The sequence below is a fragment of the Schistocerca piceifrons genome, chromosome 2, assembly GCF_021461385.2.
Source record: "Schistocerca piceifrons isolate TAMUIC-IGC-003096 chromosome 2, iqSchPice1.1, whole genome shotgun sequence".
In the NCBI taxonomy this organism is placed as follows: Eukaryota; Metazoa; Arthropoda; class Insecta; order Orthoptera; family Acrididae; genus Schistocerca; species Schistocerca piceifrons.
In genome coordinates, this window is record NC_060139.1 from 13,622,880 (window position 1) to 13,641,417 (window position 18,538).

General features: G+C 45.5%; 1 protein-coding gene across 1 annotated transcript in view; it reads right to left on the reverse strand.

The window, feature by feature from the left end:
• The window catches only part of LOC124778019 (UDP-glucosyltransferase 2-like), a 107,746-nt gene that overhangs the window by 19,058 nt on the left and 70,150 nt on the right, over nucleotides 1-18,538 (reverse strand). Inside the window, exon 5 of the mRNA XM_047253597.1 lies at nucleotides 11,221-11,443. Coding sequence (XP_047109553.1) covers nucleotides 11,221-11,443 — 223 coding nt within the window. The remainder of the gene's footprint in view (nucleotides 1-11,220; nucleotides 11,444-18,538) is intronic.

Consider the following 18,538-nt stretch of genomic DNA (forward strand, 5'->3'; position numbering starts at 1 on the left):
GTGGCCGTTCTTATTGTCCGTCGATTGGGACAGACTCCATCGCCATTCACTTGGTCCCCAAAGTATTTTATTTCTTGGGTGATGAAGAGGCACTTTCTCGGTTTCAGGCACAGACAGTCTGAACACTCTTGAACACGGTTTTTCTTCATATGTCTTCACGAAGAATGAAGTGTCATCCAGATTTCAAAGACATGTCGTCTATTTAAGCTGCCAAAGCAGGTTGTCCAACACATTTTCTAATGCGGCTGGAGCGCTACATAGACAAAGGGATCCTTTTCAACTCACGACGGCTTCCAGGACCTATGAAGGCAATATTTTCCAGGACATCTTAGTCGGCACTGATTTTCCAGTAGACTGCCTGCAGGTTCATAGCTGAGAAATACTTCCTTTTCTTAGGCAGTCGTCTACAGTGTCACAGACACGTGGTAACGTATTTTTCATCGTTACTTCACACAGCTGTCAGTAATCTAAGTGCACTGTACGAAAAGAATTAAAGGATCTTTTAATTCCCACCAACTGCGAGACTTAAGGTTGAAATTTCGCTTACAGGTGCAAAAGCATGGCGCCCTGTCACGTCACCCTTGAGCTCGACGACCCTTCAAATAGCAAAGTGTCGACACGTATGGAAGAAATATCACAGCTCGGAAGTTCGCGTGACGTGTAAGGCAGGTTAATAATGTCACTTTGGCACCAAATTTCACCATCACTCCGCCCAACGCCACCGTAGATGCGTCAAGCGATCTGGAGGTCGTCACACGCCATCTTTCCCATGTTTCACGCCTTCTTTTGAAGCCTCTGCGATGGAGGCCACCAATGAACGAAATAAGTTTCGCTTATGAGTAGCCGGGGAATACATATCAGACGCACCGACGCTCAGAACTGGCATATGCAGGCAGCAAGGCGTGGCATAAACGGCATTAATGAATCGCTTAAGTGTAGACTCTCACACATTTCGCGTTCTACAATGACAGTTCGCGGTGCAATAAGCAACAGGAAGACGTACTTTAGAACCTCAGATTGCTGACACCCTTACCCGTTTCAAGCCTTCTCTAAGGACATCAGGGGTGCATCCCGATCGGTTGTGATTGCACCCATTTGGAGAGCAGCGCGACAGCAGTTTTTGCTCTCAAGTACGTGCTGGAACCAGTAGGGACCGTTCAAAACTATTACAGAATTTGAACGTGACCCAAGGCTGATAAGAGAGCTTTTGCGTTTTCAGTACTATTTTGTGACCTCCAGTTGCTTAATCATGGGAGGATGCCACACTGACGCGTGAACAAAATAACAAAGGGTCCTTTTGAGGAGATCGGTTGACCCCTAGGCACCACCAGCCGACCTTTATTAGGAACTTTAAAAATCTACCTGTACAGATACAACACATGAGAGTACCAGGCGACTGCAGGCAGGCTACACTGTTGATCATTGAGCACTACTGTGCTGGTCTTCCGCCTGATAGTAGGCCGTCCGAAATCGGAGAGAGTGTAAGTGGTTGCAGATCTGCAAGTGACTAGTACTTGTCCACGTCCTCTGTCCGTACAGGTAGATTCTTAAAATTCTTGATAAAGATGGGCATGTCCCGTGGTGGTATCCACTAGAGAAAGACTGAATAAAGAAGAGTAGGTAACATTCTGTGTGTCTGATCATGTAACGTCAGAAGAGTAGTAGCTGACTACGGGAAGTTTAACAAGAAGATCGTCCCTTGTTCTATTGCTTGATTGACGTACTTTTCTTGGCTGGTTTTCTGGGTCTCTGATTCTTAACACCACGGACTTGAATCAGGCATATTATCAAATCACGCTACATGAAGAAGTGTATTGCGATAATAGCTATGGATTAGTATTTGGGAGTTTAACATGGTGCCATTCGAGCTGACTACCAGCGCCGGTGGTTTTGTCTCAGCTGTTAGATATACATATTTTCTTACGTTAAGTTTAAATTTGTGTACCATAATAAGGACGATATGATGACTTTTAGCAGACATTGACAGGAACATATGGAGCATTTGAAGGAGCTGTTTGAACTACTTAGGAGTTCAGGTTTAAGAGTTAAAGCTGAGAAATCAAGGCTCGGATCCACAAATAAGTCATTCCTTGGACATACAGTACATCAAGGAGTTGACCCGGAGTGAACCAAGACTATCAGAGAGTGTCCACGCTCTCGTAATGTTTAGAAAATAGCTAGCTTCATCGGAATGGTGGATTTCTTTGGGGAATACAAGGCCAATTGTGCTCAACTAGCCAATCCATTGAAGGGGTTCCACAAGAAATATTGCCAGTTTCAGGGAGGCGAATCCCAGTAAGCCACTTTCGCGGCTATGGTGGCACAAGTCTGTTGGCTGTACCTGAACTCGATAAGCAGTTCGTTGTAGAAACGGATCCTTCAATGGCTGGCGTGGCAGTGGTTCTGGCTCAGGAAAATCCTAAAGCAACAAGAGCAGTGTCGCATGCTTCTAGGTGGCTGACTCCTTTGGAAAAGAAATATTCCATGTATGAACTGGAAGCATTATTGATTATGTTCGCCCTGGAGAATTTCAGATTCATCTACAACATAGATTCTTCTTGTTAGAGGCCGGTGAACAAGCTTCAGCCTGACGCAGCCGAGACATACTGAGCGTATCGTCGGATGGGCGGTGCGCAATTCAGCATTCACTTTGAATTGAGATATGCGAAGGGATTGACAGTGTTGCTGAGAACATGACAGTAAATTAATTGAACTAAGAAGTTAGTGAGCGGAAAATTTTTATTTTGGGTTATTTTATAGCGCTGTTTGACGGGATTGGTAAGTATCAGGATAACGATGATTAATTGTGCGAAATTAAACAGAAGAACGAAACGGGAATGCGCTCCGGCGATGTCAGATAAGGAAGGGATTCTTGTACAGCAAATCTACGGGCGTAGTAGCCCTAGGATAATGGTATTCACAAAGTTAAGGCCCATGTTGTCGGAAGGGAGGACGTTTGGGGGGAAGGGAGTTTTGAGGGGGGCGATTTACAACTCGGGTCAAAATCCGAAAAGAGCACATATAGAAGAGTGTGGCTGGGGATATTCAGACGACGTTTCGGGCGTGTGTAATGTGCTCTATGACAGTCGAATGAGTACAGAATATGGATAGAGAGTAAATGGAAGAAAGACGAAAGTAATGAGAAGTAGTAGAAATGAGAACAGCGAAAAACATACAATCAGGATTGAGGGACACGAAGTAGATGATTTTGAGGAATTCTACCTCGACAGGAAAGCAATTAGTGACAGGCGGTGCAAGGAGAGCGTCAAAGGCAGACAAAAACTGGCACAAAGGGCATTCCTGCTCAAGAGAAGTCTACTACTGTCAAACATAGGCCTTAATTTGAGGAAAAAATTTCTGAGAATGTATGTTTGGAGTACAGTATTGTATGGTCGTGAAACATGGAATGTGGGAACACCGGGACAGAAGGGAATCGAGCTATCTGAGATGCGGGGCTACAGACGAATGTTGAAAATTAGGTGGACTGGTAAGGTAAGGAATGAAGTTCTACGCAGAATCGGAGAGGAAATGAATATGTGGAAAACACTGACAAGGAGAAGGGACAGGATAACAGCACATCTGTGAAGACATCAGGGAATGACTTCCATGGTACTAGACGGAGCTGTAGAGGGAAAAAAACCGTAAAGAAAGACAGCGATTGGAATACATCCAGTAGATGATTGAAGACTTACGTTGCAAGTGCTGCTCTGAGAAAGAGTTTGGTACGGAGAGGAACTCGTGGCGGGCCGCATCAAACCAGTTAGAAGACTGACCAAGCTTGGTGTTCTACATCGTAGGCCGATGGGTCACCACAGGGATATGTATATTGATTTTTTTAGGTCCTTTTCCAAAGTCACGAGTACGAAGGATACCTTTTCGAGGTTCTCTTGGTTATTTCCTACTGGGTCCGTGACCACAAAATCTGCTCTGTACTGGTTATGGAACATTTTGGTACATTGGTCCTTTCCGAATATTTGTTTCTTACAATGCCATCACTTTCACATTCAGAGTATTTACGGAGTTTTTGTTTGCTTTAGGAATTACACATTCCATAATTACACCTTATTACTCAAATCCTTCGTTTCCAGGGAGAGCAAATGGTAACCTAAGAGCTGCTTTGACTGCTTGTCAACACACTGATGACGCTAGGTAGGACCCAACTCTGGGCTAGCTAATGCACGCCTTTTTACAGTTGCTTATAAGACGAACTCATCATCATCATCATCATCATCGACTGATTATGCCTTTCAGCGTTCAAAAAAAATGGTTCAAATGGCTCTGAGCACTATGGGACTCAACTGCTGTGGTCATTAGTCCCCTAGAACTTAGAACTACTTAAACCTAACTAACCTAAGGATATCACACACATCCATGCCCGAGGCAGGATTCGAACCTGCGACCGTAGCAGTCGCACGGTTCCTGACTGCGCGCCTAGAACCGCGAGACCACCGCGGCCGGCTCCTTTGAGCGTTCAGTCTGGAGCATAGCCCCCTTATAAAATTCCTCCATGATCCCCTATTCAGTGCTAACATTGGTGTCTCTTCTGATGTGAAACCTATTACTTCAAAATCATTCTTGAACTTCAAAATCATTCTTGAACTAAGGCAGTGTTTTCTCTTTAAGACTAATTCTCCGTTAGCTAATCTGCGGTCTGCAGAAGGTCTGTTTCCAGGCAAGATATCCACTGGGAAGCGTAAGAGCAGAGACTCAGTTACAACAAACTGACGCGCTCGAATTTGGACAAGGCTGAGGATCGAGTAAGTCGTCGGAAGTTCGATAAGATGAATATGCTGGAGACCAGGTTAACAGTAAGCTCCTACCACGCTTTAAGAGCTCCCTAAAAATGGTGCGGTTTGTTACCCTGGTTAATCTGTTGATTGAGTAAAGAGCTTTCTATTGCTAAGTAATACAAGAGAGACGTTATTCAGATTAAACCGTCTTATGAAGAACAGCAGTTGGCTTTGTATTTGTGCGTCATTGCTGTTGTGTCATATCTGTTACAGTGTTGTTTCGCTTTGGTACTGTCTGTTCTGCTGGTTGGATGCAAGATTTTTGGAGGGGCAGTGGCTGGGTTGTGGGGGGGCGGGGGAAGGTTGTGGTGTGTCCGAAGGATTGCTATTTCCTCCGGCACCAGCAATCTCGTTCTTGGGTGTGGCACTGACGCCGCCAGACGGTGACTGCTGCAGGACGTAGAACCACTGTGACGATGCTGCCGTAGAGATCTTGGAGGGCCAATGAGTGACTACAAGTAGCTGGAGAGACATCAGGAAAAGCAGTTTTGCGAACATGATCAGCATTGGCAGTGCTGAAATGTGAACAACGACCTGTTGGAGCAGGTGTTGCTTTCTCCGGTCATATACACGACATTGCACGAACGCAATGAACCGCTTCATCAGATTGCAGGGGGCATAATCAGAATGATCACGTGAGTGCCTTTACTAACAACACGACATTAACTGCAGCACCTTTCTGCACTCGTGACCATATCTATTTCACGATACACGGCTGGAAAACCGTGATCTGGTCAGATGAGTTGAGTTAAGGAGTTAAGCCGGTAAGGGCTCATGATAGGGTTCGGGTGTGGCGCAGAACTCACGAAGCCATGGACTGAAGTTGTCGATAATTAACTGTTTAAGACGGTTGTGGCTCCACAATGATGTGGGCTCTAATCCGCGTCTCTTGGTCCAACTGAACGTATCATTTGACTGGAAATAATGTTCGGCTACTTGGAGTCTATTTGTAGGTGGTCCTGAGCTTCGTGGTCCAGAGCGTTGACGGAACTTTTACTGATGACAAGGATCCATGTAAATGGGCCACAACTGTTTGAAATTAGTTTGAAGCACATTCTAGAAAATCTGAGCTAATTATTTGGCCACCCATATCGCCCGACATGAATCCCATCGAAGGTTTATTGATTGTGATCCAGTGGTCAGTTTGTACGGAAAACGTACACAAAATCCTGCACCGGCAACGCCGGCCGAAGTGGCCGTGCGGTTAAAGGCGCTGCAGTCTGGAACCGCAAGACCGCTACGGTCGCAGGTTCGAATCCTGCCTCGGGCATGGATGTTTGTGATGTCCTTAGGTTAGTTAGGTTTAACTAGTTCTAAGTTCTAGGGGACTAATGACCTCAGCAGTTGAGTCCCACAGTGCTCAGAGCCATTTGAACCATTTTTGCACCGGCAACACTTTCGCAAATATGGACAGCTATAGAGGGGCAGAGAGGCTCGGTATTTCTGCAGGGGACTTCCAACGACTTGTTGAGTCCATGACACTTGCTGAAAAATGTCGGGCAAAAGGAGGTCCGACGCGATATTGGGAGGTACCTCATGACTTTAGTCACCTCAGTGGGGAGCGTTAAATTGAATAATGTCTCGTAAAGCAAGCTGGTTCCCATCAGTAGGGGCAGTGCATGTGATTGTGCAGGAGTGAAATGTAGTTTGAAAACTTGTCGCAACTGTTGTGTTCGCTACTCTGTTGTTTTAATGGTGATTCAGTTACTGAACCTGTGGTTCATTCGTATGTAATGTTAATTGCTATATTCTCTTACACGAAAGAATTCTTTATGTATGTAACTAACTGATCACTTCGACGTAAGTGTGAGTACCTGAGCAGTATACTGAAAGTTGGTGTCTTGATGACTGCAGAATACCTAGCAGCAGCCACACAACAACTACGTAGTGGTTATCTTACTCAGGTTCCTATTACAGACAAGTGAATATTTTCTGGTGTAATAAGATATTTTTGTCGTAATTATTGAAGGCTGTATATCGTATATTGTAATGTACTGAATTCAGTTTCACATGTAGGGTCAGATTGGACTTCTGTATTACGTGAAGAAAATCACCATTTTCTTTTGGCCTTTGTCCGGCTTCAAAGCGCGGTCGGCCTTGTTACTATAAATTTGGCAGTGTCAGAGGGTGGCAGGATGCCCTTCCTGTCGCCACCCCGAACCCCCAGGGATGTAATTAGTGTACCTCAGCTGTCCGCGTCTAGTGTAGGCCCTGGAATAGCGCAAACGTTTTTCAAATGTCTGCGAGTCGTGCAACAGGGGCTAACGTGGGGACCAGCCCGGTATTCACCTAGGGTAATGTGAAAAACTGCCTGAAAACCACATCCAGGCTCGCCGCCATACCGGACCTCATCATTAATCCGCCAAGCGTATTCCATCCGGTGCCGGCGCGCCTACCCGAGTCCAGGAAGCAGCGCAAGAGCCCTCTCGGCTGCCCTGGCGGTTTATTACTTGAGGAAAATATTTTGTAACCTTGAAGATCTGTCAATTTTCTTTAGAACCGAGTTTTTTAATCTACACTCCTGGCCATTAAATTGCTACACCAAAAAGAAATGCAGACGATAAATAGCTATTCATTCGACAAATATATTATACTGGAACTGACATGTGATTACATTTTCACGCAATTTGGGTGCATAGATCCTGAGAAATCAGTATCCAGAACAACCACCTCTGGCCCTAATAACGTACTTGATACGCCTGGGCCTTGAGTCAAACAGACCTTGGATGGCATGTATAGGTACAGCTGCCTATGCAGCTTCAACACGATACCACAGTTCAACAAGAGTAGTGACGAGTCAGTTTCTCGACCACCATTGACCAGACGTCTTCAGATGGTGAGAGATCTGGAGAACGTGCTGACCAGGCAGCAGTCGAACATTTTCTGTATCCAGAAACGCCCGTACACGACCTGCAACATGCGGTCGTGCATTATCCTGCTGAAACGTAGGGTTTCGCAGGGATCGAATGAAGGGTAGAGCCACGGGTCGTAAAACATCCGAAATGTAACGACCACTGTTCAAAGTGCGATCAATGTGCACAAGAGGTGACCGAGACGTGTAACCAGTGGCACCCCAAACCATCACGCCAGGTGATACGCCAGTATGGCGATGACGAATACACGCTTCCAATGGGCATTCACCACGATGTCGCCAAACACGGATGTGATCATCACGATGCTGCAAACAGAACCTGGATTCATCCGAAAAAATGATGTTTTGCCATTCGTGCACCCAGGTTCGTCGTTGAGTACACCATGGCAGGTGCTCCTGCCTGTGATGCAGCGTCAAGGGTAATGGCAGCCATGGTCTCCGAGCTGATGCAAACGTCGTCGAACTGTTCGTGCAGATGGTTGCTGTCTTGCAAACGTCCCAATCTGTTGACTCTGGGATCGAGACGTGGCTGCACGATCCGTTACAGCCATGCGGATAAGATGCCTGTCATCTCAACTGCTAGTGATACGAGGCCGTTGGGATCCAGCATGGCGTTCCGTATTACCCTCCTGGACCCACCGATTCCACATTCTGCTAACAGTCATTGGATCTCGACCATTGCGAGCAACAATGTCGCGATACGATAAACCGCAATCGCGATAGGCTACAATCCGACCTTTATGAAGGTCGGAAACGTGATGTTACGCATTTCTCCTCCTTACACGAGGCATCACAACAACGTTTCACCAGGAAACGCCAGTCAACTGCTGTTTGTGTATGAGAAATCGGTTGGAAACTTTCCTCGTGTCAGCACGTTGTAGGTTTCGCCACCGGCGCCAACCTTGTGTGAATGCTGTGAAAAGCTGATCATTTGCTTATCACAGCGTCTTCTTCCTGTCTGTTAAATTTCGCGTCTGTAGCACGTCATCTTCGTGGTGCAGCAAATTTACGGCCATTAGTGTATTTTGCCTGGTAAATGAAGTAACAGTAATAATATTGAATCTAAAGTTTGGACAACCACCAGCCTGATCCCCATTCCACCTGTATCCTAACTATACGTTGATTGATTGGTTGATTGATTAACTGATAGGGGTTGTGGGACCAAATGACGAGATCATTAGTCCCGCGATTCCGAACTCTGTCACAGAAAAAGAGGGTCCGCTAAAAGTGGACGGATCCAGTCATGGAAGTCAAATTATAAAATAATGAACATCTAACTATACGTTGCACACAACAACACTGTCCTCTGCAGATTCAAAAATGTACTTTCTTTCGCGTTGGCATTCACTAAAATTTGGTGTGACTATTGTTTCTGTGGTGACATTACTGCTTGAACTGTAGAGAGAACAAGTGCTGATTACAATTGATGCTAGCATAAAGTACGTTCCTCGCGGCGCTTAACGTACGAAAGTGCACAATATATCAAGACACACGCACGAATTTTGATACAAACATCATGAAAGTATCATTTAATTTGTTATTGAAGTTTCTGGAGTACTTTTCGAGACGAATTTATCTGGAAAACGTGTGTTTACTCCCACACAAATCAGACAGCGGAAGTCCGCTTCCAACTGTAAACATAAATACATAAACGTGAACAATGCACAGCTTATACGGCTTCGTGACGCCTTTTACACTATCCTGCCAAAATGAACACTGAAGTGCGGCGTCAATATATCCATAAATACGACGTAAAATATGTAGCACAGCAAAGCACGTCTTCCAAATGAGGCGGCTAATGTTTTGCCAATGGAGACACTTTTTAGTTGCAGGCCGCACGTCCTGTGGATAAACACTATATCTTTAATGCCGTGGTTTCCATTGCCTTCTGCATCCGCATGGCTTGGATCATTCCAGCCTCTTCTGCCTTTTAGGGGCAGTTTCCTACCCTAAGGACAAAAATTTGATCCATCTACTCCTCCAGCCTCCTGGATGAGGCCAATGGTAGAACGAGAATGACTCGTATTGGGAGACTTAGGACGCAGCTGTTGTTGATTTTCATTCAGTATCTGAACAGCGACTGGATCCGAACCCAGGAGTACGGTTCTCAAAGGCGCTAGCCTATTCCACGGGCTGGTAATTGAAGGAAGCTGAATAGAATATGCAGGAAAGACTATCTTAGCTACAGGAAGGCTGAAATGAAGTGAGATGACCACATTTTAGTGGTTTGCTGGGAGTCCCCAGTTGCAAGCCTTTTCAGGTGATGCCACATTGGGCGACTAGCGTGTCGATGATGAAATGATGAGGACAGCACAGAATCCCGTTCCCAAGCGGAGAAAATCTTCGACCTGGCCAGCAATCAAACCTGGGCCCGTTGCATGGCAGTCAGACGCTCTGACAGCACGGCTAAGGGAGTGGACCGAAGGAGGAATAGTAACATTAAACAGTAATTTGTATACGAGATCTCTAGAAGTGTATTGAATCCATGGAATCACTTTTCAGTTTGCAAAGCAGTATATCCCTTATTTGATACTTCGTCGCACATCGAACCATTGTGCTGGAATTGGACTCAAACCAGTGGCGTTTGGCATTCTCGGGCAAGGTCTCATCGACAGAACATCCGAGCGTGACTCATGATTCGTCCTCGCCGCTTTATTTCTGTCCGCTCGTCGTCGTTTTGAAACTGGATTGCGGTTGGCGGGTGAATCTTCTGACAACCTTGTTGATATTTTGGTGTGTGTTCAGAAACAAGCATGCGATATTTTTTCTATTAATAACCGAGTATTCGGTTTCTGTCCCCTTTGTTTGTATTACTGGCAGTTACTAGCGCCATGTGTAGAATTGTCTCGATTATCCGGGAGTTGTCTATATCTGATTTAGGCAGAGTAACTACCCGGGCGCAGCTAGTTGGATTCTGAAATCGTGGGCGTACTGTGTCAACAGTACACGCGTGGGCCGTAAAAGGATTGCTTGACGTAACATTATACCTGTCTTGCTTTTTTTTTAAAAAATGTACTTTTTTAAATTTTGTGTGTGTGTGTGTGTGTGTGTGTGTGTGTGTGTGTGTGTGTGTGTGTGTGTGTGTGTGTGTTTTTTGGGGAACTGAACGTAAACTTTAAGGTTATTCCTTTAATAAGTTTTCATTCCTTTGGTCAGTAATGTTATGGAACATTCTTTGATACCAAGCAATTAAAAAGCAGTAAATAGAGCGTCAGAAAATACTTTACGTGATTTGCTAAATTTGAGTTCAAATGGCTCTTAGCACTATGGGACTTAACATCTGAGGTCATCAGTCTCCTAGAACTTAAAACTACTTAAACCTAACTAACCTAAGGACATCACAAACATCAATTCCCGAGGCAGGATTCGAACCTGCGACCGTAGCGGTCGTGCGGTTCCGGACCGAAGCGCCTAGAACCGATCGGTCACAAAAGGTCGGCGATGTCCAACCATTACTTGGGCGTTGTCCCTCCCCTGCTAGACAACCACACGCAGTAGCTGTGTACCCATTACACCCTGGTAAAGTGTACCCCAAAGTTATCTTAAAGAACAGCTCACCCAGTATGGACTGCTGCGGCAGCCACTTGCTGACCATCACGTTCTCCGGCTGTGAAGGCAGGGAGTCGTTCTCCCACTTCCAGACAACGCGCTGCGGTAGCTCTCTGAACGCCTCCACGAGGGCCTGAATCTTCTCCAACGGAAGATCCTTGCTTCGTACGTTGGAACCAAGGCTGCAGTAGACGACGCCATGCTCCGCTCCGTCTAAGAAATCTTGGATATTCTGGAACGTTTGTAAATCACACCACTGAATGTGGTTACAAATTTCTTAAATTACTTACATACTTGGGCAGATGGAGGGAATATTTTGAAGAGTTGCTCAATGTAGGTGAAAATATGATCTGTAATGTTTCAGATTTCGAGGTATAATGGGACAGGAATGATGATGGAAATAGGATCACATTTGAGGAAGTGGAGAAAATGGTCAGTAGATTGCAGTGTAATAAAGCAGCTGGGGTCGATCAAATTACGTAGCAACTCATCAAATACAGTGGAATGTCAGGTCTTAAATGGCTACACAGGATAATTGAAATGGCCTGGGAGTCGGGACAGGTTCCATCAGACTGGACAAAAGCAGTAATCACACCAATCTTTAAACATGGAAACAGAAAAGATTGTAACAACTACAGAGGTATCTCTTTAATCAGCATTGTGGGTAAAATCTTCTCAGGTATTGTTGAAAGGAAAGTGCGAGTATTAGTTCAGGACCAATTGGATGAAAATCAGTGTGGGTTTAGGCCTCTTAGAGGTTGTCAGGACCAGATCTATAGCTTACGGCAAATAATGGAGAAGTGTTATGAGTGGAACAGGGAATTGTATCTACGCTTTATAGATCTAGAAAAGGCATAACACCGGGTTCCTAGGAGGAAGTTATTGTCTGTTCTACAAGATTATGGAATAGGAGGCAAACTTTTGCAAGCAATTAAAGGTCTTTATATGGGTAGTCAGGCAGCAGTTAGAGTTGACGGTAAATTGAGTTCATGGTTCAGAGTAGTTTCAGGGGTAAGACAAGGCTGCAACCTGTCTCCACTGTTGTTCATATTATTTATGGATCCTATGTTGAAAACAATAGGCTGGCTGGGTGAGATTAAGATATGTGAACACAAAATAAGTAGTCTTGCATATGCGGATGACCTAGTTGTGATGGCAGATTCGATTGAAAGTTTGCCAAGTAATATTTCATATCTGGATCAGAAATGTAAGGACTACGGTATGAAGATTAGCATCTCCAAAACGAAAGTAATGTCAGTGGGAAAGAAATATAAACGGATTGAGTGTCAAATAGGAGGAACAAAGTTAGAACAGGTGGACGGTTTCAAGTACTTAGGATGCATATTCTCACAGGATGGCAACGTAGTTAAAGAATTGGAAGCGAGGTGTAACAAAGCTAATGCAGTGAGCGCTCAGCTTCGTTCTACTCTCTTCTGCAAGAAGGAAGTCAGTAGCAAGCCTAAGTTACCTGTGCACCGTTCAATATTTCGACCAACTTTGTTGTATGGGAGCGAAAGCTGGGTGGATTCAGATTACCTTATCAATAAGGTTGAGGTTACGGATATGAAAGTAGTTAGGATGACTGCAGGTACTAGTAGACGGGTACAATGGCAGGAGGGTGTCCACAATGAGGAAATCAAAGAAAAACTGGTAATGAACTCTATAGATGTAGCAGTCAGGGCGAACAGGCTTAGATGGTGGGGTCATGTTACACGCATGGGAGAAGCAAGGTTACCCAAGAGACTCATGGGTTCTGCAGTAGAGGGTAGGAAGAGTCGGGGCAGACCAAAGAGAAGGTACCTGGATTCGATTGAGAATGATTTTGAAGTAATAGGTTTAACATCAGAAGAGGCACCAATGTTAGCACTGAATAGGGGATCATGGAGGAATTTTATAAGGGGGCTATGCTCCAGACTGAACGCTGAAGGGCATAATCAGTCTTAAATGATGATGACTTACATAAAATTCTACTGTCGGTCATTTGAGAAAAGTATTCACTCTTACGTTCAGTCATCGTCATACATAAACTAACAGTAGAAACAGAAAAAGTTTTTATGGCGCTATTCCTCTCTGCATTTAAGGTGGCGGGCCAGATTGAAACGACAAGGTTGAAAATGAAACCATAAAGAGAAACCAATGCTCCGGGGATTCTTTTTTTTTGCAGTATGTATTTCGAAAAGATAAGCGCTTGGTAACAGTCATCACTACGCACGTTTTAAAACACTGGTCTTTATGGCCAATTTTGTTTACCAGTTAGTGCCAGTATGGTCGCAAATTTTCTTTCAACCATTTTGACTAAACTGGTAGAATTTGGTTTCACCACTTATCATAACTTCGTGTCATTGATTGCTCCATAGTCTTTCACTTAAATGGAGGAAAACGTTTCCACGAACATACGTTCTGAGCACCGTATTGTGCAAGACTGATTCAATGACTGTGTGAAAGCAGGAAAAGAAGAGAACAGAATCGTTTGAATGTCGTGCTGTAAAAGGGCGTTGACAATTAGATAGACTGAGATAAGAAATGAAGAGGTTCTCCGGAAACTCGGCGGTGACGACGGGGGAGGGGGGGGGGCGGGCAAGGGGGGGAGGGGGGGAGGGAGGGGGCAGAGAGAAATATATATGAAAAACACACGCATACAAGAAGGAGGGAAAGGATGATGGGACATGAACTGAGATATCAGAGAGTAACTTGAGGAAATCGCAGAGGGTGAAACGGTTAGCTCAAGACAAAATGAAATATATCCAAAAATGTTTTCCACTACACTGTGGCACAGGGCATCCAGGGTGGTAAGATAGTGAAATGAAGCCTGGAGAGGGCACCTTTGCTCATGTTCCGGTTTCCATCGAGCCGTTCACATTGTCGTGATTGACGTTCTGGATGGAACAACGGTCATAATTGTAGCTTCGGCCCCGGCACGGTCAGCAGTGTGTACGTAATGTGGCGATTCAAGTATGATTCTCCATGAAGCTAGATCATATGACGTTTTGACGCCGGCCTATTAGAGATGCTCGCCTCCTAACTCTCCATTGATGTTTCCATTAAAGTAGACTACACGATTTATCTATCCTCTTTTCAAAGAAACTTACTTAATGTGTGGCTCACTATCATAGGGACGTTCCACAAACGGTGTCAGAAGGCGAATGACATTTTGAAAAGAGCATGTTTAACCCGCCTACCGATTATATTCGACCAGTGTTCGAGACTAGCTCATAACTACGGAATCTTACACTGCCACTAATATCCAATTTGGACTCAGGTATACACCCTTTTAGCACTACTTTTCCAGAAGCAATGCTGGAAAAATATTCATCCAAAGTGGGTTTATTACTGAAAAAGCAGCCAGCCAGCCAGCCAGAAAGCTTTTTGTACACTCTTCGGGAATAGACTGCCCTGCCAAAGTCATGTGACCACCTATCACAAGCCGCAATAACGACCATTTGTAGCGCGGACTGCTGCGAGACGTGCAGAAGATGAACCATTTAGGTTGCGGCAGTTACCGATAGGGATGTGCACCCATGGCGACTCCAGTGCTGAGGCCAGCTGAGGTAGATTTCTCAGTTGAGGTTCCATAGAGCGAACAGCCCAATCCAGATGGTGCCACAGGTTCTCGACTGGGTTTGAATAGGGAGAGTTTTGTGGAGAGGGGAGCATGCTAAACTTATTCTGGCGCTCTTCGAACCACGCACTTACAATGCGAGCTGTCTGAACATTCCACTGTCATGCTGGTAAATGCCATTGTGCCAAGGAAAACCATACTGCATGTAGGAGTGTACATGATCATCAGGAACAGATGCATTCGTTTGTTGGTCCACTGCGCCTTTCAGAATGACGAGAGCACCCAGAGAATGCCAAGAAAACATTTCCCAGACCATAAAGCAGCCTCCTTCAAACAGACCCTTCTGACGTTTGTTGCGTGGTGTTTGCCATTTGTCTGATTGAGCAAACCGGGATTCATCTGAAAAGGCAATCTGTTGCTACTCAGTGGAGGTCCACTTGCTGCACTAGCTTGCTAATTCCAGCCTTCATCACTGATGAACGATGTGTGTGCGAACCAGGCCCCTGCTGCAGACGTACATACGCGGCAACCTTCGCTGAGAGAGTGTTGGTAAAGCCTTGGTTCATCGGGACAGTCAGTTACTCAACAGAATGAGATTTTCACTCTGCAGCGGAGTGTGCGCTGATATGAAACTTCCTGTCAGATTAAAACTGTGTGCCGGACCGAGACTCGAGCTCGAGACCTTCGCCTAAGTGCTCTGACATCTGAACTACCCAAGCACGACTCACGACCCGTCCTCACAGCTTCAGTTCTGCCAGTACCTCGTCTCCTACGTCCCAAACTTCACAGAAGCTCTTCTGCGAACCTTGCAGAACTTGCACTCCTAGAAGAAAGGATACTGCGGAGACATGGCGAAGGTCCCGAGTTCGAGTCTCGGTCCGACGCACAGTTTTAATCTGCCAGGAAGTTTCAATTAGTCAACAGCTGCTCGATTATTCGTTCGTACACATCTCCACAGCCGTCATTCACCCCCGTCGTCTACAGCTGCAGTGCACCACAGCTGCTTCAGCGCCGGTTTTGCGTAGCGCTGTTTTGCCACGCACGGTATATCCTAACCACGACAGCACGCGTAGAGTTTACAAACTTAGCCGTCTTGGAAATGATTTCACCCTTCTCCCGAAAGCCAATGATCGTGCTGTTTCGAAAGTTTTAGCATTACAACGACTGCGTTGTTTTCCGCGTCAAACCGACATGTTTTATATATCCTCCACTGCTAGTGCAGCCACGTGCCGTCTGTGAGTGGTTACTGCACGTTGACATTGAACATATGCGGTGGTCACATTAATGAGACTGTACCGTGCATCTACTAGATATTTAGTTATTCTATTGTATGTAAAATATACTACTGGCCATTAAAATTGCTATACCAAGAAGAAATGTAGATGATAAACGGGTATTCATTGGACAAAATATATTATACTAGAACTGACATGTGATTACAGTTTCACGCAATTTGGGTGCATAGATCCTGAGAAATCAGCACCGAGAACAACCACCTCTGGCCGTAATAACGGCCTTGATACGCCTGGGCCTTGAGTCAAACAGAGCTTGGATGGCGTGTTCAGGTACAGCTGCCAATGCAGGTTCAACACGATACCACAGTTCTACAGGAGTAGTGACTGGCCAGTTGCTCGGCCACCATTGGCCAGACGTTTTCAATTGGTGAGAGATCTGGAGAGTGTGCTGGCCAGAGCAGCAGTCTAACATTTTCTGTACCCAGAAAGGCCCGTACAGGACCTGTAACATGCGGGCGTGCATTATCCTGCTGAAACGTAGGGTTTCGCAGGGATCGAATGAAGGGTACAGCCAAGGGTCGTAACATCTGAAATGTAAGATCCACTGTTCAAAGTGCCGTCAAAGCGAACAAGAAGTGACCGAGACGTGTAACCAATGCCACCCCATACCACCACTCTGGGTGATACGCCAGTATGGCGATGACTAATACACGCTTCCAATGTGCGTTCACCGCGATGTCGCCAAACACAGATGCGAACATCGTGATGCTGTAAACGGAACCTGGATCTATCCGAAAAAAAATCACATTTTGCGATTTTGCAACCAGGTTCGTTGTTGAGTACACCATCGCAGGCCCTCCTGTCTGTGATTCAGCTTCAAGGGTAACCGCAGCCATCGTCTCCGAGCTGCTCCATGCTGCTGCAAACGTCGTCGAACTGTTCGTGCAGATGGTTGTTGTCTTGCAAACGTCCCCATCTGTTGACTCAGGGATCGAGACGTGGCTGCACGTTCCGTTACAGCCATGCGGATAAGATGCCTGTCATCTCTACTGCTAGTGATACGAGGCCGTTGGGATCCAGCACGGCGTCCCGTATTATCCTCCTGAACCCACAGATTCCATATTCTGCCAGCAATAATTGGATCTCGACCAACGCGAGCAGCAATGTCGCGATACTATAAACCGCAATCGCGATAGGCTACAAACCGATCTTTATCATAGTCGGAAACGTGATGGTACGCATTTCTCCTCCTTACACGATGCATCACAACGTTTCACCAGGCAACGCCAGTCAACTGCTGTTTGTGTATGAGAAATCGGTTGGAAACTTTCCTCATGTCAGCACGTTGTAGGTGTCGCCACTGGCACCTACCTTGTGTGAATGCTCTGAGAAACTCTTCATTTACATATCACAACATCATCTTCCTGTCGGTTAAATTTCGCGTCTGTGGCACGTCATCTTCGTGGTGTAGCAATTTTAATGGCCAGTAGTGTAATTTACGAAAAGTTTTAAAATTAGTTAAAAGTGAAATGTGATGAAAACCATCTTGCTGTCTGATTCTGTGCGACCAAATGCGCTGAGCTTCTGTTAGGAACGTTAAAACCTACACATTTGTGCACTATGCTCGTGCTGCTCAGTTCACTGGAAAACTTTTTACATAACACTATTCTCTGTTTAGTGCCAACAAACACGATAAGCATTTACAAAGCGTCAAAAAAATCAATTTCAAAAATATTGCAGTGGTAAAGAGGTTGCGGATGCTGTGATAGCTGCTGTGATAGCGTATGGGCGTAGCTCATGTCTTTGATAGTGGAACGTAAAGACAAGTAAAATTATTTTCGATAGTTCCTAATATGCTGAATATTTAGGATTACACAAGCAAAGATTGTGTATAAACGATACGAAGCACTGTGTACAGTACATAAGCACTGTAACATACGTTTTCTGTTACAGTGATAAATCTAGTTGGAACATTGAACCTATAATTGCATTTTGCATTATAAATAGTAATGTTTTAATACACCAGACTACGAATATAATTTAAATGTGAATTATACACTCCTGGAAATGGAAAAAAGAACACATTGACACCGGTGTGTCAGACCCACCATACTTGCTCCGGACACTGCGAGAGGGCTGTACAAGCAATGATCACACGCACGGCACAGCTGACACACCAGGAACCGCGGTGTTGGCCGTCGAATGGCGCTAGCTGCGCAGCATTTGTGCACCGCCTCCGTCAGTGTCAGCCAGTTTGCCGTGGCATACGGAGCTCCATCGCAGTCTTTAACACCGGTAGCATGCCGCGACAGCGTGGACGTGAACCGTATGTGCAGTTGACGGACTTTGAGCGAGGGCGTATAGTGGGCATGCGGGAGGCCGGGTGGACGTACCGCCGAATTGCTCAACACGTGGGGCGTGAGGTCTCCACAGTACATCGATGTTGTCGCCAGTGGTCGGCGGAAGGTGCACGTGCCCGTCGACCTGGTACCGGACCGCAGCGACGCACGGATGCACGCCAAGACCGTAGGAT